We start from the raw sequence: 26516 nt of genomic DNA, 5'->3' as shown, positions 1-26516 counted from the left end.
AGGCGACTTTTTTTGGCGGTTTTCTGGACAATCGCCAAATATATAAACCTTTATTGCAACCCAATTTACGACCCAATTGTTTTAAAATTTTGTCTACCCCCCCTAATTCAAGTGTCTAGATTCCAAATATGTAAAAAAAAATATATGTTTATTCAGAGAAAGTACGTTTTTGTGTCTGATTTCGTAACTTAATTAATAGTTAGCACTAATTAATTAGCATATTTGAGGTCACCCCCAGGAACCATTAAGATTGACACTTAGTTCGTGAAAATCGGATCATTAGAACGAAAGTTATTCAGGGTGATATCTTTTTTTTTTTGCGGACTGTACATATTCTATAGTCTGAACTTGAAAATAAGTGACTACAATGTATTACCCGGTTTGAAAAAGATGTGGCCAGAAGTTAATTCAGCTCTAACACGAGATGAAAGATGAAATTAAGACATGATGGAAAGCTGATACGACCTGGGCATGCAGAAATTGTCACAGTAGAACAAAATCGTTATTTCAGTCGTTGTCAACAAGTGTTCATCGATTGGAAATGAGAAAATAGACTATCATACAACCTCTAAAATGATGTTTATTTTACAGAAAATAATCGAATTTTTGTATTAACAAAAGAGAAGACTTTACGTTATTGGTTACTCTCGTATTTTTGTTATTACAACTTTTGGCACTTTAAATTATGTGTTATGTTTAATCTGTATTTTCGTTAATACATATTCTTTATTTAATAATATTATATATTATTTAATAATATTACATATTATTTAATAATATTATATATTATTTAATAATATTACATATTATTTATTTCTATCTTAGTAAATAATTAGAAATTAAAATGAAAACAACAAATTAATAAAAGAATGCGAACAAAAATAGATTCAAGAAAAATTGAATTAGAAAAATAAATACTCACTATTTGATGGGGTATTCGTTGCTAAAATGACAAAGATAGTATTGTAAGTATGGTGTAGTAAATATGAAACATATACTTTACTTTAAATGTATTCAATGAATTATAAAATTATAATTAAATTTTAAGGTAAGATTTAAAATAAAGTAATTTTTATTGAGAAAACTTTCTGATTTAAGAAGTTTCTTTTTTCGAAATAAAGAGTTTATTTTTTGGGTATTTATAATTTCTTGAGTAAACGTTTACCTGTGGTATATGCGGTGGTGGCTGCTCAACCGCAGTTGGTTCCTCTGCACCAAAGTTTGTCATGCTAGTCCTAGATGTTTGCTTCCTACAAAAATTAATTACATGCATTATTTAGATTTATGCTGTTTTTTTTTTTACAATTAAAATTTCTGATATTTATTTTATGCAATTGATATTCATAATATTTCTTTTACACACTTCATTTTTAGGATGTTTATTTTATATGATTCAAATTTATTAGGATAATTTTTAGGATTCAAATTTACGATATTTATTTTATATAATTCATACTAAAGGCAGATTTTAAATGATGCGAAAAATGTATGATTTTTCTCCTCATTCTTGTACGCAATTACTTGTTTGTGAAAATTTAATTTTAAGAAAACACAATCTTTATTATTTTTTTAAAATTTAAATGTTATATACATTTTTCGACAAAGATAGTTGGTATAGTGCATAATAGCTTTAAATAATTTTAGAATTGTTTAAAATTTATGATGCACCCACGCAAAAATGTTTTCACAATATAAAATATTTGACAATTTTTTAAATATTAAGCGATTTCTGGTTACACCCCCTGAAAAAAATAACTACCAAAGTTTATGGGTTTTGTTTCCTATATTTCGTTTGGTAAAATTTCACATACTGAAAAAATGAAGTTACGTATTTATCGGTTCAATTTCAGTGAAAGAAAATTGGTTACTTTTAAATTATTTTCCCTTATTATCACAATTATTACAAAAAATGACACTTTAGAAATTCGAACAATAATTTTATTTTAATCTTGAATTTAAATAAGGCCTACAGTTTTATTAAATAATGACATATAATTTGAAGATAGTAAGCACTAAAAGCTATTTTTTTAAAGTTAAAATTTCCACTCTATTTAAATTAGAACACAACTTTTCAACTATATAGTGTGGTTTTTTTAATATAGTTTCATAAGTTTAAGTTTCATAACGCGAATAATGTGTGATGCTAATGGAATTACCAATAACTAGAGTAAAATGAGAGATGTAAGTAGAGAATACCGACTTTGTTAAAGTATATATTGTAAATTATTAAGTTCAATCGAGATTTTTTAAGAAATTAGCTTATTTCTACATATATCTATAATATTCATACCTTTAAAATGTAAAATAAGCACTTGAACATAATAAGTGTTATAAAATTACCCAAAAAACTCTCTTAAAAATAAATTACACTGTTTATTTAGCAGATTAACCTTTATGGTTTAAAATTAACTGACTAGATGGCAGCACAAAAAAATAGGAAATCTGGAAACAGCAACATTACTCTGATTTTGATTTTTGATACGAATTACAGGAAATAAAGAATAAATGTAGATGTTACGACTTTAGTTAATGCCAACTTCACCTCAAAATTAACTTTTCTCATTTCTTAAAAAGAAAACTATAACTCACTATTTCTTGTCTTTGAGAGGTTCTGATTTAATTACTCTTCTTCGATTTAAATGATTCCGTGAATTTATTTTGAGACCGTCTCATAATCCTTCATTTAACTCTATACTTGAAGCAAGATATCATATTTTCATACAGTTTATAGGTGGTATAGCAAGAATTTTTAAGCAAATTGCTATATAACTCACCCATTTCTTAAAGGAAAAGGAAAGAGAGAGAGAGAAAGTATAATATTTATATAAGGAGTTGCTTCTTATTCGATGCTTAAAATGCTTTTTTCTTCAATAGATGGCAGCAGTAAGATTATAATTTTTTCTCTTTTTAAATTAAAAGTATCGGTAATCGGTGTTGAAAGAGTTTTTAAAATCGCATAAAAATAATGACAAACACAAAGTATATTTTCAAAGATTATTTTTTCTGTGGAACAATATTTTTTTGTGCTTGTATGGAGATTTAAATACAGAAATTTAATTTTAATTCGGCTTAGGTGTTGTTAGGTTTAATTCGGCTTAGGTCCTTGGATTTTAAGTTATTTATTTAATTTTTTTTATTAAGTTAATTAAGTTATTTATTTAATTTTTTTTATTAAGTTAATTAAGTTATTTATCTAATTTTTTTTATTCAGTTGATTCTCTTTAAAATTCCTACCCTCCATGTTAATTTTGTTTCATGCTGTTGATATCAACCCCCCCCCCCTACCTAGTTTTAGTTGGGTAGAAAAATCCAATGACAGAGGATAGCGCAATAGCTTTCCAATTAGGTGATCCAGGCTTGAATCTCTTCAACGGCTGGTCGTTTCAAGTACTGCTCCCAGCTTTCACTAACCACAGCGAAGTAAAAAATTAATCTTGGTAGATGAATCCTGAGTTAGAATCACTTTGTCGGGCTAACCACAAGAGATTTTCGTGGTTGTAATTTCGTGGTTGTCTCTCCATGTAATACAGAAATGCGAGTGTTGATTCCTCCCAGAAAACGAGTTTTTCCAATGTTTGATTCAGGAGTTCTTGGGTTGAGTTTGAAACAATAATTTAATTCGGCTAATTTAAAGTTCGAATTTACAAGACTATTGTTTTGAAAGTTGATAGTCGATACACTCGTTTCATTTCAATCACACACAAAATTGCGTTATATCACACACAAAATGTATTATAAATTATCGCAAGTATTGAAAGATATTTAATTCGAAACAATTTTAGTATTTACCGAAACACTTAATTTTGTGTTTGTCCAAAAAAAAGGAAGGATATTCTGGTTTCTCGTATCAACAAAAAATTGTGATGTGATGGTTTCAACTAATCACTTGACTCAACCTTTCAATAATATAAATTACTTAATTACTTAAACCAGTATTAAATTAAACTAATCTCTAATGAAAACATTGTAATTTTATTTAGTACGAAGCTACTTACAACTATCATAGTGCCTATTTTTAAAGGCAAATACATGAATAATGATTCTTCAACAAAAGTATTAAAAAAAAACATTAATAATAAAAAATAGTGTTTGCGAGAAAGTTTAAAAAATTACTTTCCTAACGTAGGTGTCTTTAAATCAAATTTAATTAAAACTGCATTCATTTGTTGAATAACTACCCTTAATATATATTTCCAGTATATTAGCCAAAACATAAGGGGTGGCATATCAAATCTGTCGAATCACTTGTAAGGAAGGCGGGATGAAATACGTCAGAACCAATTTGCTATTCAAATCAAATGTGGAGAAGTTAATGGGAATTTATATTCCTCTTTGTCACTCAAACAGGTTTTAATATTTCCGCTTTCTTTATGAAAATTGAAAAAATTTTTGCTTTTTCCACGTTCTTCCTACTTGAGATCCTTAATTTAGATCCATTTTGACTTATTTTATAAAGATACCAAACCTATACTGACCTATTTTATAAATATACTAAAAATATATATAAGAAGGGAAATCATTATCTAATATCTCGTATTTCATCGAAAGGATTCTTAAAATACATTGTTCAATAGGTTGGAAATTCAAAATTTCGGTTAGATAGTAAAGTTCCTATTTAGATGTAGAAGTGATTATGTGTTTATGAGAAACTTTTTATTAAGAAGAGAATAAAAAGCTTGAGCAAAACGAAAATCGCTGATAGTATATATATATATATATATATATATATATTTACGGCAATTTCCTGGATTTAATTCTCTGGCTTTTAACGTAATCTTTCAAATAGATATTTATTCAAAATAGTATAATTTAAGTGAATACTCACGTCAAAACTGGTTTGCAATAAGTTTGCATCCTTTGGACGACTAAATCTGCTATCAGTCTACGATCTTCTTCTTGAGATTCACCTAATAAAGTCATAGCAGATGTGTTTACCTGAAAAAATAATTTATTTAATATAAAAGCTCTTTTAGCTTAATTTGTTCTTTTATGAGTTGGGAATTATAGAGTGTTTTTTTTTTTTTTTTTTTTTTTTTTTTTTTTTTTTTGTTTTTTTTTTTCTTGAGGAGGGAGAGTGAATTTTTTAATATCAGACTAATTTAAATTAGAAAGTCAGAATGATAAGAAGAGAATTTAAGCGCAAATTTTTGAAATTTTTTATTTGTTAAATATACTTTTATTTGTTACTTAGGATAAAATTGAAATTAAATTTCAAATCGCAAAAATTGAATTTTTGATTTATGTTCAATTTTGAGTTCACATAGCCGTTCACTTTTCAATTCGATTCAATTTCATTGTTTTAATTGAAAATTATAAATATTGGGTGTTGAAATAAAATATATTTAAACATTTAGAGTCATTGGACAGTTTATAAGTATATCTTAAAAGTTGTTTCAGTATCTAAGTATCTAAGCTTTATGTATCTTTAATATTTTCTCCTCAAAAACCTACAAATATATATTTGTTTTTACCTGTAAATAATCAGAATTGGTGACTTACCTTACATTTAAAACTTTTTCAAGTGCTTTGCCACGTTTAAATAATGACTTATTATTAATGTAAAAACTTACCGATTCCAAAGGCTATATTTCAGTTAAATGACTTTTAGACTAAAACTTAAAACTATTATAGCTATTTAATTAAATTTTTGGTGTCCAAAATGAAGATTAATCACATCACTATCTTAGTTTCATTGGTTCACGAAATGTGTATACAGTATTTGCTTAGATAATAATAAGAAATCAGATTCGTGATTATGTTTTGTGTAAAAGTTTTGAAAACATTACTTCTTGTTGAGAGTATTTCTATATATTTGCATTTCTAACTATTGAGACAAATTTCAATGCAATCTAATGTTTTCTGCTGGTTTTGATGTTCATAATTGAATCTGTATTTAACTAATAATCTTTAAAATTATTCAATTTTATATGGCTTTCGCATGTGTTCATTAGCGCTATCCTTAACTGATAGACAATCCAAAACTAGGTCAGAATAGATTTCACTTGGAAAAATTGCATAGAAGTAGATTTCTACGCAAAATTTTCCCCTACAGTAAAAATTGTGTAAAATTGTAAAAATTGTTTTTGGTAAAATGTGACGTAAATAAGTGAAATATATAGAGCTTATAATAAAAAAGAAGGATTAGCGTATTGAATCTTTCAGCGTGTACATGTTCAGCGAGAATTACAAAAAATGGCGTCTTATATTTAAAATTCTATCATATAAGACGTTAATTTCTCCTAAACTCACATAAAAATAACTTTTTATAAGTAAAAATCTAGCATCATACTGAATTAAGTTTTTTTCTAGCTAGTATTGAGTAAGAAATTACTCTCATGTAAAAAACGTAACTTGCTTCGCTGAAAATTTTTTAAACAAGTCGTAAGACACGTAAAAAATTTTCTTCATGTTTTATTCGGGGTTTTCAGTGAAAAATGGGCTGATATATCCAGCATTTTCTATTATAAAATGTGTTATAATGAATTACGCTATACGAAATTTCTTTAACTGTAAAATTTTTCTTCATGTTTTATTCGGGGTTTTCAGTGAAAAATGGACCAATATATCCAGCATTTTCTATTATAAAATGTGTCGTAATGAATTACGTCATACGAAATTTCTTTAACCGTAGGTATAACTGACGACGTCTTTCAACTAATAGAAAAAATTTCGATTCGTAAAATATCAGTCTCACATTGTTTCGTATTATGTAAAATGAGAAACATTGTTGCAAATAATGTAGTGAAATATTCTTCATTTTGTACACCAACAGGTCTAAAATAATTTTCAAAAAGCGAAAAAAGAAAGTTAAGTATATTAGTATATCTTTAAATTGCACATCTCTGGCACGCAATTTAACATCAATTAAGTTTAATCAAAGAAAAAAACTGACATTTTATCTTTTATGATAGTTTATCATTCATGCTGCCTAAAAAGAAAAACTATGATTGATTTCAATTACCTTTAAGTACAATTTTAGATATAAAATTTTGTTTGCACTTGAAAAAGTTTAACATAAGGAGGCATAAATCAAATTTGAAAAGCGTGCCATGAAGTGGAAACTTTTACTTACTTCAATAATATGCTCTCTGCCATCTTTTCCCTGAATAGCTTCTACTGCACAAATGTCAAGTCCTCCGAAAAGTTCAGAAACTTCATCAACCCACTTTTTATAACGTTCTGTCATTGGAATTTGTTCCAGCATTGCTGATCCCATGTTTGCCTTCCAATTTCCGGAAATAGATTTTCTCCTAGATGTCACAAAATTTGTTTCCTCAGCATCAAAAAGGAAAATCTTACCTCTATACTTTTAGAAATGGGCTAATTTAAATTTTAAAATCATTCTCTGATAGAAAAATAGCTTATTTATCTATTTGGAATGATTAGCTTTCCAAATATATTGCAGTAATTTCTCTTTATAATCAGATTTTTAAACTAATAAGATATTCTATGACTTAAATTTGGATTGCTTAACTTTAAAAGTAGGTTAATTAAAATTCATAAATTTTAAAAATGCGTGTTTTTATATTTTAAAAGTAAATCTTCAATTATGTTATGGCATTTTCTTTAAAGACAAATTTTAACTGCAAGATATTTTTATATGGTTTGCATTTAGATTGTATTATTTTAAATTGGGAAAATTACAGTTTTCAAATCAATTATTGACAAAAAAAAGCATAGTTGCATTCTGAATAATCAATTTTTATTCTCAATCTTTTAACAAAATATTATAAAAAGAAGAAAGAGTCTGGTATATATCTTTTTTTTTTTAAATTTAATATGGGTAGAAAATTTTTTTAGAACTATTTTAAGACTAACATTTTTTAAGACTATTTTTTAGTGATTGCTTGTTTTCGATTGCCCCAATAATAAAGTTTCAAATGTAAAATTTTTTACTGATAGTTTGCGACCTCTTACAAAAGCGCAAGTTAAGCAAAACGATTTTTGATTTAGTTTAAAATGCAATAATGCTAACTTATTTCACGTGCAATAGAAAAAAAAGTCTTATTCATTTCAAAATTGCTAAGGAAGATTATAATTGTGATAAGATGATTCTTTTCTGATTTTTCAGCAACTCAAATCTTATGACATATTCTATTTATTTCGAGATAACTAAATAAACAAATGGTTTTATTCCTGAATATAATTCTAGCAGAAAATGTTTTTTGATCGCTTTCATAGTTATATCTGAAGCTCTATATTTTATATATATTCTATAAGTATTATATTTAGGGCTAGGGAAAAATTTAGAGGTCTAGTGATTCACTAGAATTAGAAAAAGGTGTTTTGGATAAAATTCCAAAGAAAATATGAATTTCTTTAGCCTCACTATTCTATATGTAGTTTACAGAAAAAAACTTTCTTGTTTTAAAGAAAAGCAACCTTGTGGTTATTTCTCTGCCTAGTGATTTTTTATATCGAAGAAGATCTGCATAGTTTTTAAAAGCCTATTTTAAGCGACAAAATAGTTTTTATGACCAAAGGATGTTACGACCCTGGCAAAGTTCTTTAATTGATATAAAGAACATATGGGGAAGGCATTTCTCGTTTAACTAAGTAATTTGAGTGAACTAATTCCAGTAATTTTTATAGGATGTTTCTAAGAACACAAATACTTAGTTGGATGCAGATGTTTTTGAAAATTTATCGTTGTTTTACCGTCATAAAATGATCTATACCCGGCACTCATTTTAAATATTAATTTTGCTCTAAGGATCTTTTCCTGTTTTTCTTACAGAGAACGTTCTTGTTATCCACCGCTATAAATGAATAAAAAATACAGCGTGGGTTTCTCTTCATGGTTATAATCGTTGGAATTGAAAGAAATACTAAAAATGATTTTTAAATGGGAATAAAATATTTTTAAATGGAGCAAATATGATTTAAAATTATATTTCAATCTTGTAAATTTGAATATTCGGCAAATGAAGACAGAATTTCTTAAGCGGTATTTATATTTCAAGTTAAATTTTCATTAAAGATTTATTATTGAATAATATTACGGTTTACTGCTAAAATTGTACATTTTTTTAAAAAACGTTTCGCATATTTTTAAAATTTGCTATTAAGCATAAATATTTTAAAAATGTTTAACGAGAAATATTTGTTTAAAAATTCTTCCCTGTTTTTTTTTCAGTGATAAATGATAGAATTTTACAGCAAAATGAAAATATTTGATTTTAATTCTTTTTCAAGTGAACAAATTTAAATTATTGATAAGTTTTAAGAAGTTTACATAATCGATAAATTTTAGAAGTTTGTTGTCAAATTTCATCCTGTAAATTTCCTGATTGTTAGTAATGCGTTTCCGTAGTAAAAGAAATGCACTAGAATATGCAAATCATATGGTGCTAAAAATCAAATTTTTATCTTAAAATGATCAACATTTCTTCCAATCAAAAGTTGCCTGGTGATTTTTATTTGCCTCATTAATAACTACAAATTTTATTAAATTTTTATAGAGCAGGATCCATATTAATTTTCTTAAATATTTAATTTGACATTTATATAAGAGTAAGCAACTCAAATCCATAAATAATTTCTTGATAATAACATGCATTATAGAAAGAATTTATCAAACTATAACTAAATATTTTCTTCACTATTCTGAATTAGTTTATGAAGTAAGAAATGACTCACATGAAAGCTTTATAGTTGTTGCCAATCTTCTGTACATGAATGTCATATTTGGCATCAATGAAAGGCTCTACGATGCAATACATTTTGTTGACTGCTACAACACTTGCTACATCTTGAAAATCGAAGTGGTTTTCTACTTTCAGTTTACCCAATCCACCATGAGCATGCCCAATTTTAACAACGCTCGGATATTTAGGAGCTGTAAGCTGTAAAGAAGAATTGACATTAGTTTTAAGGAGGCAACCTGAATAAAGCACTAATAAAAGTACAGAAAATGACATACTATAGTTTCGGTTTCATAAACAAGATATGTCTGAACACCAAATTATAGTAGAAAATTATCTAGACAAATGTGTGCAAAATGATTTAGTCAATAGGGAGAAAAACAAGCTTAAATAAGTTAATAAAAGAAGAGAGATAAGAAACAGGTGTGTGATATCTGATGGGATCCTCATGTTAGACGGTAGAAATTAAATTAGAATAGACTTCCAAACATTGGAAAAAGATGAGAAAAGATCATAAAATAAACTGTTAAAAGTTTTCAAATTAAGGAGCGATTCCTTGAAATCAAGGTAAATAGATGAAAATTAGCGTTGAAGACGAAAATTCAATCCTAGGATTATAATTCCAATGATGAGAGATTTTGAACACATCTTTCATGCCAAAATTCAATCCTAGGATTATAATTCCAATGATCAGAGATTTTGAACACATCTTTCACGCCAAAATTCAATCCTAGGATTATAATTCCAATGATGAGAGATTTTGAACGTATCTTTCATGCCAAAATTCAATCCTACGATTATAATTCCAATAATGAGAGATTTTGAACACATCTTTCATGCCAAAATTCAATCCTAGGATTATAATTCCAATGATGAGATATTTTGAACACATCTTTCATGCCCTTCAAGTCGAGGTTTAAGTTTAGTTTGTCTAAGATGCGCGCGACTTCTCTAACAGGAAAACACCATAAAATTTATAATTTTAGGAACTATGGAAATACAAAATCTCGCTGATTGGGCCTATAGCTGGTTAAAACTCAAATGATCCAAAACTCACATAAAAAACGAATAATTTAAAATATCTGAGCAAAATATACTGTAGACATATAACTAGCGCAATAAAATAAAAATAAAACATTACATTGCATTGAACGATTACTTTTCTCTTTATATCAAAGGTTTTTCTTACGTGGCTTTCACGTCACAATCGGGTTGTAAAACTGTCTGGCAATCACGAGAAGAGCTTTCAATGAAGTCAAAGATCTCACCCATTTCGCGAAGTTTTTGTGGTTTTGTGGTAAGTAAAACCAACCACCAAGTGGACATTAATATTTTGCTCAAAGAGATTGAATGGCTAAACCAAAGCACAATCGTTACCTAAAAATAATTTGTTACTATCGCAATTGTCACCAAAAATCTAGGATCCTTTCTTGATTGCCAGACAGTAGTTTGCTAGTCATGTTGTTGAAGCCACCAGAAATTTGAGCTATCGTACTTCCGTCGTAATCCCAATCCTACAGTTATTCAGTCTCAACTTATCGTGTCGTTATGCTGTAATTCACATCACGATTTCATTGGTTGCAATTTATTTTCCCTTAAAAAGTTTTAAAGTCAGAAAAAGTTTTTCTAAATGAGCTAAAATCGAACTGAGTTCGGACAACTATTTAGGCATTAGTGATTTTTTACAACTTTATTTATTTATTTTTTTGTTGCATATCATATGTATAATGTATAAAAACGCATAGTAAAATTAAGTTGTTTAACTTATTTCAAATTAAGATGCATAAATTTTTAAAAATTATAAAGCATTATAGGAAATCTATTTATTATTCATCAGATTAAAATTTTTACAAGAAAAATATATCATTTTTTGATACTGCTGATACTCCGGGTCTTTAAGAAGACCATATTTGAAATCTTTAAGGTAATTACATTTTAAAGATATACCGAAAATGAATGAAACTAATAACAATTTCTTTGTCTAGCTAAATCTCATCGCTGAAATTTTAAGTTTCTCAAATTCTTAGGGTATTAGAGATGGTTTTTACCACAAATCTCGCACATAGTGTGTCATAAGATTGTTACCTCAAAATAACCCTCACGGATTGTTAAGAGGGGGTTTTCCAATGTGTTGAACAGATGCTAAGAAGACATCTGTCCACAGAATGTCTTTATGGAATTCCAAGTGTGGGTGGGCACTTGAAATCGTTTTATATGTCCTACTGGAGGGGGTAAGAATAAGTGAAAAGATTGAAGGTGCGCTCTTATATTTGTGAAGGTGAGGATAGCGCTCAAGTAGCATAACCTGGTATTTCGAAAGCTTCTTTTAAAAGTTACCTCGTTGAATTGTTTTAAAGAGTGTCTTCATTCTTTTTGACGAAGTAATAAGTTGGATTAGTTTTTTTTTAAGAAAAAAACAGTGCCATATTTTCGTATTAAATATGGTGCCGTTTAAGAAAATCGAAAGATTCCATCTTTTTCTGCTACTATTCACTTTCAGTTAATAATAAAAAATTTTATGAAAAGAAAACTTGACTTATCGTTTCGGATTAAAAACTGTCTTTAAGTATAATATGCTTGAAAATTTGGGGGAATATATTGATAGGACACATTTTCAAATTGTCCAGAAGAGCGTTTTCGGAGAAAAACATCGCGGATTCTACGTATGCAAAAAGAAGAGTCTGTATTTTGTGCTGTTATCTAGTGACAGTTTAGGAAAACTAATTTCTTAACAGCTAAAAACAAAGTAAATAAGGAACAGATTGATTTCAAAATGACCCATTTGGTAAAAAGTGTGGATTATCATTATATGATTCATCAGTTCACACAAAAAACAATACGTACTAATAGCGAACATCTGGAGTAACAAAATTACACCTGATTTATATTCAAAGCAAATTCCATAACGAGACACACACACATATATGTATAAGTTGAAAAATTCAGAGAAAACTTAGAAAATAGTAAAGATTGACGAAAATAAAATTATTAAAATAAAATAGTCTTAAAAATATGTAAGCGATTTTTTATTTATTAAAAAAGAAAAAAAAATTATTAAAAAGCTGGAAAACAAAACAAAGAAAATATATAACTTCATCAGTTTACACGATTATATCCGCAAAAAGGAGTGCTTTCTAATATTGTATCAATATAGCCAAAGCAAAATATATCAATGCAATAGTGTGAGGAGCACTCGAAGAGATTGAACCGAAAATAGAACACATTAAGTAAAAAATATTTACGAAAAAAAAAAAAAAAAAAACACATCAAGCAAAAACAGAAAATAAAATGTAAAGAAAATACAGAACAAAACACAAAATTAAGTCTATAAAACGAGGAGCGAATTCAAATGAACTTACACATACCAGAATCTTTCAAGAATGATTTAAAATACTTTGCCAGATTACATAATATGAAAACAGAAGCGTAAATAGAGTGATTTTTATGGCACGTTTTCACTGCAGTACTGAAGCTCGTTTGATTTGTTAGTTATCTTGGATAGGGCCGAAAATGGGTGTGCGCAAGGTAATAATATTATACTAGATAATTTGACGATTATAATTAATAAGGTTAATACTTAATTATACAATTTTAATGATTTTAGAAAATTAACAATTATTTAAAAATAAATATGATTTGCTCGTTTTAAACAGATTTTTTCCATGCTCTAAAAATAAAGGCAGTAATTATATAAAACGATGTGTTCTCCCAAATTGTTAAAATCATTTTTTTAAAATATTTGTTTATTTGGTAAAAAAAAGAACTGAAAGTTAGAGAGTACATATTTTTTTAAAAATTATGTAACTACTTTATTCAGTTCATATTAAAAAATTAAATGATTATTTTGCAGGGTTTTCCTTATTGTCCTTCCTTACAATTTTGTTCCTTACAAATTACTTCCAAACAAATTTGTGCTAAAATTTAAGACAAAGGCAAACACAGACTAGGATCGCATATAAATATCAAGGAAGAAACAAGAACATTATTCAAAACTGGGGTGTCACTTTTTAAGGAAGATCAGTTAACTTTAAAAATCTTTTTGTTTGCCATAGGGAACGAAGAAGATTTTAAAGGCTATAATTAAAAACATCTTCAATCGAGTGTCCACAGATAATGAAATTCGATGTTTTTTTTCCCTTCTACTTAATTTCAGTTAAAAATTAAGAGTGCATACTTTTTAGTTTTAATTTTTTTGAAAGATTTAAACAACATATTTTAAGAGCACTCGGTACGGACCATAAAATATATTTATTTCACACTTAAACTACTTCTTATCAATATTAAAAATCTGCTTCCAATTTTTTAGCGCAATGAAGAATTCCGTCAGCTATTCCATATCTTTTTTTTTGTGTGTTAAGTTATTGCTTCTTAATTTTATTTTTAGTCAAAGATTTTGTTGTTGGCGTATGGCTTTTAAGGCAGAGGGGTGGGATTGTTCCTGTTTTCCATTGGCGCAATCTATGACCAAGAATTCAACTCCTGTCACATCCATACGTCACACCCGTTTGCAGGGTGTGATCCATTCATTCATCCACAGATCGTAATTTTTGACCTGAATCAGAGAACGATCAATCTCCAATTCAGTACCCTCAGATGTATTGATTTGCTATGGGAACATGGAGGACTCTGCGACTCGACAGATTTAACGTGCATCAGTCACCATTTTACTACACGGGGAGTCTTCGGCCTGCTGGGTTTGAACTCACGAACTCTCGGACATGGGCCCAGCGCCCTACCGACCAGGCTATAACGGCGTCAAAGGTTTTAAAGATTTATTTTACGGGAAAGTCCTTACGGAACTATTAAAATTAAATACAACTGTTTCACACTTTGCAAAACATTTTTTTTAATCAATACTAAAAATATAGCTCTCATTTTTTCACGCATGAAAAAGTAATTAGTACAATAAAATTGTTGTTTTTTTCAAAATGTTGAGAACAGTTTGTACATTAATTACAATATTTTAAATAATTCTTATTTTCTAGGAAATTTTAAAATATTACTGAAGTAACTTTTTGAAAGAAAAGAAATACGATAAGAACATTGTTTCGACAGATGTTTAGAACGATATGGTTATCCTATCATCAGTTATGAATCCAGTTAACAAACGATACTTAAGATTTGATTCCAAAGAGATATGACAATCGCCCAGTTTAAGCACCCTACTCTGTTAAGAAGACAAAAAATGTCGTGACATCAACTCATTATTTTGAATATACTGAAAATAACACTACTGACCTACTTCTGTCGGTTGCTTATGATGTTTGTAGAAAAGAAAAACAGCATGACTTTCTTTCTATTTTATTTGGCTGGAAGAAAGTGATTTAATAAAAAAAAAAACGTGTCATTCGACTGTTAAAAAACGAGTTGAATTAGATTTGATTGAATGCAATGAAGACTCATTACAGAAGATGTTCGTTAATGGACGAAGTGCCATATGTTAATCACGTTACATAGAATTCCGAAAAGATATCTTAAACATTATCACTTCGTGATTCTTTCGCAGATTACTTAATATGAGTTGACAATCTGTTGGATGAAATTCTCGGGTAACATTAAAAAGGACTCAAATATGTTTTTTTATCCGATTGTATTAAGAGAATTTGCGAAAGAACGAAAAAAGCATCTTAAAAAATGAGCATACTTCATTTAATTTGTTGAAAGTTTTCAGGTTTAACTTTCGTTAACTATTTCAAATTTCGTAATTTCATTTTTCTTACTTGGTAAATCAATGAAAGTATTTCCTTTAAATTAATTTATTTTTATAGAAAATTTATTTTGTCAATATCCTCTTAATGGGGTGGCGATTTGACTAAACTAGTGACGCCAAATGGTTCAAATTAGTTAATATTTTCGTTTTAATCTTTTCGTTGAAATTAGTTCATCTATTAAATCTTTTCGTTTAAATTAGTTCATCTATTAAATCTTTTCGTTTGAATTAGTTCATCTATTAAATCTTTTCGTTTAAATAAGTTCATCTATTAAATCTTTTCGTTTAAATTAGTTCATATGAGATGATTAAATTTCAAATTCTGAACAAATTTCGCATTTAAAAAAAAGCTTCGCATTTAAAAAAAAATTAGTAATAATTTAAGTATTGTGGTAATTCCTTAACTTTCTTTAATCATTCCGTTAAATATTTCAAATTTCGTAATTTCATTTTTCTTACTTGGTAAATCAATGAAAGTATTTCCTATAAATTAATTTATTTTTGTAGAAAATTTATTTTGTCAATTTCCTCTTAATGGGGTGGCGATTTGACTAACGTAGTGACACCAAAAATAACTTTACGTTTAAATTAGTTCATATGAGATGATTAAATTTTGAATTTGGAACAAATTTATGAAACTTCGCATTTTTAAAAAAATAAATTAGTAATAATTTAAGTATAGTGGTAATTCCTTAACTTTCCTTAATCATCCCGTTAAATATTTCGTAATTAAATTTTTCTTACTTGGTAAATCGATGAAAGTATTTCCTATAAATTAATTAATTTTCGTAGAAAATTTATTTTGTCAATATCCTCTTAAAGGGGTGTCGATTTGACTAACCTAGTGACACCAAAAATAACTTTACGTTTAAATTAGTTCATATGAGATGATTAAATTTTGAATTTGGAACAAATTTATGAAACTTCGCATTTTTAAAAAAATTAATTAGTAATAATTTAAGTATAGTGGTAATTCCTTAACTTTCCTTAATCATTCCGTTAAATATTTCGTAATTTCATTTTTCTTACTTGGTAAATCAATGAAAGTATTTCCTATAAATTAATTTATTTTTGTAGAAAATTTATTTTGTCAATATCCTCTTAATGAGGTGGCGATTTGACTAACCTAGTGACACCAAAAATAACTTTACGTTTAAATTAGTTCATATGAGATGATTAAATTTTGAATTTGGAACAAATTTATGAAACTTCGCATTAAAAAAAAATTTTTTAGTAATAATTTGAGTATAGTGGTATTTCCTTAACTTTCCTTAATCATTCCGTGAAATATTTCAAATTTCGTAATTTCATTTTTCTTACTTGGTAAATCAATGGAAGTATTTCCGTTGAATTAATTTATTTTTGTAGAAAATTTATTTTGTTAATATCCTCATAATGGGGGGGGGGGCGATTTGACTAACCTAGTGACACCAAAACTTTTCGTTTAAATTAGTTCATATGAGATTATTAAATTTTGAATTTGGAACAAATTTATAAAACTTAACATTTAAAAAAAATTAGTAATAATTTAAGTATAGTGGTAATTCCTTAAATTTTCTTAATCATTCCGTTAAATAATTCAGATTTCGTAATTTCATTTTTCTTACTCGGTAAATTAATGAAAGTATTTCCTTTAAATTAATTTATTTTTGTAGAAAATTTATATTGTCAATATCCTCTTAATGGGGTGGTGATTTGACTAACCTAGTGACACCAAAAATAACTTTTCGTTTAAATTAGTTCATATGAGATTATTAAATTTTGAATTCGGAACAAATTTAAGAAACTTCACATTTAAAAAAAAATTAAATTTAGCAATAATTTAAGTATAGTGGTAATTCCTTAACTTTCCTTAATCATTCCGTTGAATATTTCAAATTTCGTAATTTCATTTTTCTTACTTGGTAAATCGATGAAAGTATTTCCTATAAATTAATTTATTTTTGTAGAAAATTTATTTCGTCAATATCCTCTTAATGGGATGGCGATTTGACTAACAGAGTGACACCAAAAATAATTTTTCGTATAAATCAGTTCATATGACATTATTAAATTCTAAATTTGGAACAAATTTATGAAACTTCGCATTTTTTAGAAATTTTTTTTTAGTAATAATTTAGGTATAGTGGTAATTATGTTTTTTAATGTTACAAACTTACATGTTTGTAATTATTTTCTTTTTGTTTCCTTCATGCTTTATACTATATTTTAGTTTTTATATTTACAACGGAACACAAGCCGTTAGAAGTCAGGAGTTTTTTTGTTTCAGGGCTCCTTTTTAATAATTACCTATTTTTCTAATTCTATATTTTATTATAGAATTAGGAATTCATTAAAAATTTCCTAATTCTTGTAATTCTTTTGTTCAGGGCTCTGTGAAATGTAGAGACTACTGCCTTTTTTTCTATTGCTTTCATATGAGGAAATAAAATAAATAAGATTTTGTAATTTTCAATGCTAAAAAAAAGTCTAAAAGTTTTTTTCCGAATATCACTTCCTCGGGGCTCTGTTACAGATACTAAGTTACAGATTGTCCCTCACTTACAACGGTTTTGTTTCAGTAGTTTTAGCGGTGAAACAATATGACTTCTTGAAAGTTTTAAAATGCACGAAAAAATATTTTTGCTGCTTTTTTGGATTCATTTGTGCTTTATTAGCTTGAAAACTACAGATTATTATGCAGCATCAAGTCAATTTTTCCTTATTTAGTTTCGTGTTTTTAATTTAAGTTAAATGTTTTGAAAGATACAAAATAAAACATCTGCAATATTTCTATTAGGCATACATCTTTAAATTATTTACTGGACAATTTTTTTCATAGCCAGTTTTGAATGCTTTAATTAATTGGGATTCAATAATTTATTTTTAGAAATCAGTAACATTGTCGAAATTTTTAAAAAAATAATCGCAATTTTTATGCTACTAATACTTTTCATTTTGAACAATCTTTTTACAAGGATCTCCGAAAAAAAACAGAAAGTATCGTTTAGACATTTTTTTTTTAAATTAAAAGAAGTTGCTTATTGAATTCATAATATGAGTAAATCATATTGATTATAGAAGAAGGCTCTTTCTTCATTAGAGATAGGAATTCAAACGGTATGTCAAGTCACACACACACAAAAAAAAGAAATCATCAATCAGGAAAAGTAAAATATTTGTTTTACTTGCATAAACCTTTTTGCCTGAAGCCTCTCAATATTTTTAAACGAAAAAGAGGTAATTTTTTTCCCGGTATGTTTGAAATAGTTCGAAGCTTTAATAAAAGCAACAAAGCAATTCCCAGATTTAAGCTATAGTAACCCTTTTAACGTTCTCACTACGAACTTAATACGAACTCGTATTTTGAAATTGAGTCAAGTACCATCTTTCCTTCATATTTTAGAGAAAAAAAAGAAAAAGGAATGGGAAAAAAGTAAATTTAAAAAATTGTTGACTTAATCCTAACTTTCTGAGAAATGTTTACAAGAAACCGTGTTAAATATTTTTATAGAAGTCGTCATCACTTTCTCTTCCTGTCATCAGATGACAGCAATGAAACAATTGCCATTTTACACTTCGCGGATCATTCATGATGTCACCCAATCCGTCATCAAGTGACGTCATCATCCACCTAGTAGTAAATGTAGCGGAAGTGTGTTACACTCTTACGTCTAAACATCAGCAGCCAAATATTTTCAATGATTTAGACCCACGTGTTCTAGGAAATACAGTATTTTAAAATTACTCACTGCACTTATTTTCCTTCGTTAAGAATCTCAATGACATACAACGTCATGCATCATCTGTAGTTTTAAGCCAAGTATTCAGGAAAAAATAATTCTGATAATAAGAATTATTTGCTTCCATCAAATCCGCATATCTTTATACATTTTGTAATTATTATTTATTAGAAGGAAAGTCTATCTACTAGAAGAAGATTCGCGAGAAAATAATTTAAAGGAAGCACAAAGAAAACATTGACTACACTGAAAGGCATGGGTACGTTACAAATAATAAAGCAAAAGTATTTCATTGCCCAGCCATTGTTTTGATTAAAGATGAACTTTTTTCATCCTTTTGTATTCTTATTGTAATTTATGTTATCATCCAAGGGATAGAACATTACACAGGATTATCGGATGTCATTTTGATGATATATTTTCCTAATGTTTTATCAACTTCAGAAAAGTATTGATTAATGTTTAATTGTAAGGTGAAAATTAAAGAAATCTCGCATTTTGAATAAACGTTTCGAAAAATTCACTGATTTTATAAAGAAACATTGATAATTCGTATGAGTTCACGCCTAGACAAACTTGCTACCCTAAATCATCGATAAAACTCATTTTAAAAACATTAACCCTTTCTGCCTGTTTGCTTATGTATTTGCGTAAGTAAGGATTTGTGGTCTAACGATGAAACTTACAGTTTAACCCCAACACTATTTTAACTACATCAGTTCCAAAATTATATACCTATGAACCTGATATTCAAATTTTTGAATAATTGAAATTTCGAGATCTTGAATCTTTGAATTTTCAAATCTTGTATCTTTGAATTTTCGAATCTTAAATCTTTAAAAATTTGAATTTTTCAAATTTTTAATTTTGACTTCGCATAAATATTTTTTGATGATTTTCATAGATTCCCATAAGATTAGCATTAGACCATTGTAGGTGCAATTATATTACCAAATAGAGGCAATCTATTTTAGTATCCTTACCAATGCTGCTATGAAAAATTTAAGTACAAGCGACAATATCTAGTTACATCTTTTAATTTTTTCAAACCATTGTCTCTAACTTATAAAACAATTATTTCAATTATCAAATTCGCTTAGTATAAATTTAAATTTTAAAATAGATCATATTTTCATGCATTAAAAATTTCCAAATACTGGAATTTTTAGAGTCTATACTAGTATTTTTAGTATCTTCTTTATAATTAAAAAGAAGTATATAAAAGTACTAACTTCAGTTAACTATTTCTAAATTCAAAACCATTGAGTCGAGCAACTAAAAAAACGAATTTAACCTTGAAATTAGATTAAAAACTCAAAATATTATTTAAAGATAGTGATTACTTTGTCACGAATAGCATTTTGCCAATGGTAAAGTTTATTTTAAATTCATGTTCATGATTTTGAAACGATAAGAAAATCAACATTGAGCATTGTGTTACGTACTTCTTAGCTTCATATCTTAACTGTCGATACCTTGAGCATGTTTATCAGATAACAAGAAAACGTGTTATAAAAATTGTCACTCATTCAACATCTATTATGCGCCTTCAAGTGGATATGCGCTAAGCGTTTTACAAACACGTTACAAAATCATTTAATCTTCGAACTAAATCGTCCTTCTCTTATAATTCAATACATTGAAGAAAAAAAAGCAGAAGGCATCTCTCATTAGCATTACTGGCATTAGCATTTTGGCCATTTTTTTCCATCATAAACAGGAAGTTATGGCGGAATTTCAAGTGGTTCTGATGATATCCAGTGGTTTACGCACGAGTTCTGGACATCACGACTATTTTGAGGAGAGCCCACTTCAATCTGAAGTGTTCTCTTTTCATGGCATGCATTAAATCTCTAGAAAAACTCAATCTTCCTCTCTTCCACAGTGAGCTGCAATTCTGTTTTAGTCGAAATTGCTCAGAAAACTCAAGTTGATAACCAAATCGGGATCCGGTATGTGAAACTGAACTTATGATTTCAGTAGTCCGTTGAAGTTCAACGACTTACTTTCGGAGTTGAACTTGAAAAAAAAAGGATATTATCTCATCACATTGTATAATTCATGGACTTTAATCCTTAGTAATTAAACGTTATAAACTTTATAGTATAAAAAGAAAAATTGGCTCAAAATTGAACTATAATATAAAGATATTTGGAAAAAAAGGATATTAACTCAACGGCTTGAGTAATTCACGAACTTCGATCCTTAATAATTAAAAAGTATAACTTGCTTTTATTGTATAATGTATAAAAAGAAACAATGATTCAATAATGAACTATTTTCTAAGCATATATGAATAAAAAAATGATATTAACTTCACAGTCTCCGATTTGGAGTAGTTTAAAATTATAAATTGAATTTTATTGTATGTTAGTAAAAAAATAATTTCGAAATTGAATTATAATACAAAGATATATAATGAAAAAAAAAAGAATATTAACCTAACGGATTACGTACTTTACAGTCTTCAACCCTTAGTAGTTAAAAATTACAAATTTGGTTTTATTGTATAATAACAAAAAAAGAAAATTAGACGTTAAATTGAACTATTATACAAATATATTAACCCATAATACGAGGCAAATTTATGGCAATTTCAATCAAACATGAAATAAAAATTCGTTTCCGTCGAACTGAAGCATCGAGTTACCAAGTCTACGGAGTATAATAATAGTTCAACTTAGCCCTATATTTACGGTTGCAGCTAAATTAAACGATATTGCTGTTCCAAGGCACTTCAAAAGCTCTAAAATTGTACTATACATTATTATATTCTACAATATATTGCTACATGCTCCTATATAATATTATAAAATAAAAATGTACAATTCGTATTTGGTAGATGTGGTTAGATTCACTGAAAAAGAAGTTCACTTGTTTTCTGAGTGAGATGAACTTATTTTAAATCCATTACATGTATTGAATGCAAATCAATAATAATATACAATAAATAAAACTTTTCCAAAAACGTGAAAAATTATAAATGCTTTTAATTTTTTTCCTAAGTCAATATCTAAAGACGTTAATTTTCTGGTAATTAAATTTTGCTGTTTATTTTAGATTGTAGTTTATTTCCTACATAGTACATGGATCTGATACATCTATTATTAAGCTATGTTTTTAACTCTTTATTTACCAAATTATTAAAAAAATTATTAAAATGTGCGAAACTGCTTTGTCCCATTAAATAATGTCTATTTTACACTTTGACAAATATTGTTTTTTAATATTCAATATTATTTTCTAGTTTTTCATAAAATTCTTATTTAGGGATTTACACCACATTTCCGAATTTTAAATAAAGTCAAACACTTAATACTTTGTTTTATAGCTAGTGGAAAATGTTAATGAATCAATCACGAAAAAAGAGAAAGTCTTTTTTTCTTCCAAAATTGATAGTAATAGGAAGCTGAGAATTGAGAAATCATAAAATGGCGTCCTCGAACGAAATATATATATTTTTTTAAATTTCCAATGCACACCTGCGTTAACATTTTGTCAATTCGGGCATTTTCAGGGCAGATGTGTTCACTACTTCTTCAGATGCACCATATTAGGTGGGCCAACGTTACCCCACAGTAGGGACAGACAGTACAGAGAATGATAACATCCATGCCTTGCCCAGGATTCGAACCCAGAAACTAGCTGATGCAAGGCCAGTTACCTGACCCTTACACAGTCCGGTCGGCTCGAACGAAATATTAACATCTAAATAATTCAATAGGTGCCGATCACTGATCTAGTGATTACTGTACTGGACTATGGTTGCAGTGGTTGTGGGCTCGAATCCCACCATCGTAGGCATGGATGTAACTTTCTCGCTTTCTGTGTTCTATGTTCCGTGTGACTGTGTGAATGTAAACTGTCCTATAAACGGGTTTGTGGTTGTATGACGTGGGTGACGCTACTCCACAACCTTGACTTAACCCCATTGGGTAACGATAAGAGAGTAGCATTTCTGAGTCCAATGGGAAATAGACTCAAGTGACCACCATTAAAAAAATAATAAATAAATAATTCTATAATTGATGTTCAATTTCAAATAATCGTTTATCGATATATATTTATGATAAACGGGAAGTCATATTACTGGGACAGCCAAGTTCCGATGGAATATTTTGTTCCATTTCAATGACATATGAAACTAATATTAGTGGGACTTAAAAGTCCCGTCGGTACATAAAGTGTTAAGTACATAAAGTGTAAAGTGTCTCCGTATTATTTTTTTATTTTTATAAAATTTATTCCTCATTCATTATTAGAAAAATTCTAAACATGATAGTTATTTGATAGATTTCGTTTTAAAGAAATTTTAATGATGTCAATAATCAGCATTTGCTAAAAGCATTAGCATTCCATGAATTTGCTAAAAGATTATTAAATGCAAATATTTTTTTTTAAATAATTTAAATAAATTTTAGTTGAATTACTCTTTTTATTTAAAACCTATTTAATTCTTTAATTCAATTAGATTATAATAATTTTAATGATTTATAAATATTTTTGAACTAAATAAATTTTGAAATGTTAAATTTGACTCAAATGCACTAAATTGAGTTTTTTTTGTCCAAAACTGAAACTAAATTATTATTGTGTATATGAAAAGAAAATTTTAGAATTGTTGTTATTTAAAATGAGACACGTTTATTATCGGACAAGCAAACTGATGTTTCAAAATTGTAATGATATTTTAGGAACATAAAATGTTCGTGGAAATTTGTAGCTGCATCGATACGTTTACTCACTTTGCAGTAAAAAGCTAAGCAAAATGTTTCATTAATTTTACTACAAACATTTAACATCTTTCGGTTTTAACTCGTCGACGAGTAGCGGATTATTGTTACAAAGGAGCTCAAGGTGATATCCAAATTAGGATTTGGTAGTAACTTGTTGTTAAGTTCAACGACTTCCTTTCGGGATTTGATTTTGAAAAGAAATAGAACGTTTTATATTTACGTCTCTACCATATTTCATAGCTATTTTCTTTTCTTCAGAGTAGTTGACAATTGAAATTAAAAAAAGTACTTTTTAATTCAAGCCGCCGTAATTTTCATGGAGCGCAGAAAAAAAAACATAAATTACCATGATTAATTTCAGATTTAATGATCGCATTTCACGTACTACATGATGGAGATATCAAATATGCTAATTAGTTAGCGCAGACGATATTTAAAGTTACGAAATCAGATTCAAAAACATACTTTCTTCTTCATAAGCATATCTTTTTTTCAACGGATTATGATTTTTGATTCCCAAAATAGGGAGTAGCCGCAATCTGAGACATATTGTCCCAATACCGGAGAAGAGCGATCGAAAGTTTGGATCCAATAATGTTAATTTTACTTTTTGTGTGTCTCACTATCAACTTAATACCTCGAGAACCTTTTTTAGTGAAATGAAAATTTATAAAATTATAAAATTCGTTTATTCAAAGAAAACAATTATTATAAATTTCGCTTATCCTTGCCGAAAAATAATTTTTAATATTTTTTTTAAATATTTTATTTTATGATAGACGAAAAAAATTTTCGGAAAAAGAATACAAATTTTCACATTATCTTAATTATCTTCGGGAAAGCAATTTTAAATAACAAAATACAAAATTTGAACCATATAGAGAACGTAAATTTCAAAAAATCTGATATTAAAAAATTTAGGACCGATTCGGAACTGTAGGACCGATTCCGTTCAAATCTTGTGTTTTTCCATATAAAACAAAAAATTTTTTAAAATGGTGCAAAATTTGCATGCTTTGCAGTTTTTAATTTTTGCTACTATTATTATTAAGTGAAATAATGAAAACAAATAAATAATTATTTAAAATTATTTCTTGCATGGGTTATCTTTGTGCAAATAAATTTAATGATTGTGTGCAAAAATTTTTCAGCTCACTTCAAAAGTTCTCCAGATTTAGTGAAACACGCAAAAAAGGGATAAAATTAACATTAAGGGGACGAAACCTTCAACCTCTCTCCTGATAAAACTATTAGGACCCCATCTCAAAGACTCCTTAGATTCAGGATGGTCAGAAATCATAATCCGTCTAAAAAAGGTATGTTTATTCAGAGAAATTAAGTTTTTGTATTTAATTTCGTAACTTAAAATATCGTCTGTACTAACAATTTATTCTATTTAAGGTCACCCCCTTGAACCATTGAGATTAGGTCATAGACCGTGAAAATTCGATCGTAGGATCAAAAGTTATTTAAGATGATTCGTTTTTTTAGGTGCTCAGTGCGCATTGGCATTTTAATCACATCAGCATGGGCTAAATGTTCTAACTGGAATTTCTTTAGAACATGATTCATAAATACGTAAAAACAACTATTTTTTAAATTTACTAAAAAAGTGATAAGAAAGAAATTGACTTTAAGAAATTGTTTTTACAAATATGTTTAATGATACATTTTTATGGTTTAAAATATATCGCAATACTCAGGATATCATTATAATTGTAGGCTATAATAATAAAGAAAATATAATTCAGGATTAAAATTCAAAACGATAATTCGTTAACGATAATTTATAGATTCAATTTAAATTTATTTCGAAACAATAAAATTCGTTATTGTTTCCTGTACGGAGTAACAAAGACCACCAAAGTTCTTATAAAAAAAACTATGAATATGAATATTTCCGACATTCTCTCTACTGTACAGTTTTTGGTGTTCCCATAGAGCCAGAAACACTGTAAATTTTACCGTATTCCGCTGTTTTAACTTTACCTTTTTTCCTCTCTCAGTGTATAAAATAAAACAGATAACGACGACTCTATAATGTTCAACACTTAACAATTCTAACACTGATCAAATACTTACACATACTAATACTGATCAAAGTATTTGATTTCAGTGCATCAAAGTATGATCAAAGTATACAATTTTGATATTTTTAGTAGAATAGTGCAAGATTTGAAAATAGTATCTATGTTCCTTTCATTTATTAAGTTAATAGTCTCCTCAAAGATAATAAATGGCTGAATCTTATAGACAGATTCGAATGGAACGTAATTTCCATTTATAGCTTCAATTTGTTACAGTGCCATTTGTATCGTTCATAAATCAGAAATATAGCTGTGTGGAACACTATAAATCATTTATTTGTATTTTATTTAGTTTTTTTTTTCGCTTCAAGATAACACAGCTGTATGTAAATTTGAATAAATCGCTTCATATCACTTATGAATAAAGAATTGATTCACGAATTAGAGTTGAACACCCTTTAAGTTTCCATTGTATAGTCATGTATCAACTAAACTATTTTTGCGAAATAGCTAATGTTGTCTTCAGTATTAGTCCTTAGAAATCACCTGTGTATACATTTTGTAGATTAATGGCATAACTTTTCTATTTTTGTATGATTTTAGGGTCGTAAAGTTTATGAACGAGAAGATATGAAAAACATTAAGATAATCATATCTAAATTTTTTTTAAAAATTAT

At 27.8% G+C, this 26516-nt stretch overlaps 1 protein-coding gene across 1 annotated transcript in view; it reads right to left on the bottom strand.

Annotated features, from left to right (window-relative positions):
• Syn (synapsin) overlaps positions 1 to 26516 on the bottom strand; it is a 305997-nt gene that overhangs the window by 7908 nt on the left and 271573 nt on the right. Inside the window, exons 9-13 of the mRNA XM_071187941.2 lie at positions 9640 to 9845; positions 7073 to 7250; positions 4826 to 4935; positions 1166 to 1250; positions 923 to 943 (exon numbers count right to left, since the gene is read on the bottom strand). Coding sequence (XP_071044042.1) covers positions 923 to 943; positions 1166 to 1250; positions 4826 to 4935; positions 7073 to 7250; positions 9640 to 9845 — 600 coding nt within the window. The remainder of the gene's footprint in view (positions 1 to 922; positions 944 to 1165; positions 1251 to 4825; positions 4936 to 7072; positions 7251 to 9639; positions 9846 to 26516) is intronic.

This window comes from Parasteatoda tepidariorum, chromosome 11 (genome assembly GCF_982258835.1).
Source record: "Parasteatoda tepidariorum strain Cologne lab strain chromosome 11, Ptep-v5.0, whole genome shotgun sequence".
NCBI lineage: Eukaryota > Metazoa > Arthropoda > Arachnida > Araneae > Theridiidae > Parasteatoda > Parasteatoda tepidariorum.
The sequence above is the reverse complement of the archived record's forward strand: the minus strand, read 5'-3'. Positions and strand labels throughout refer to the sequence as shown.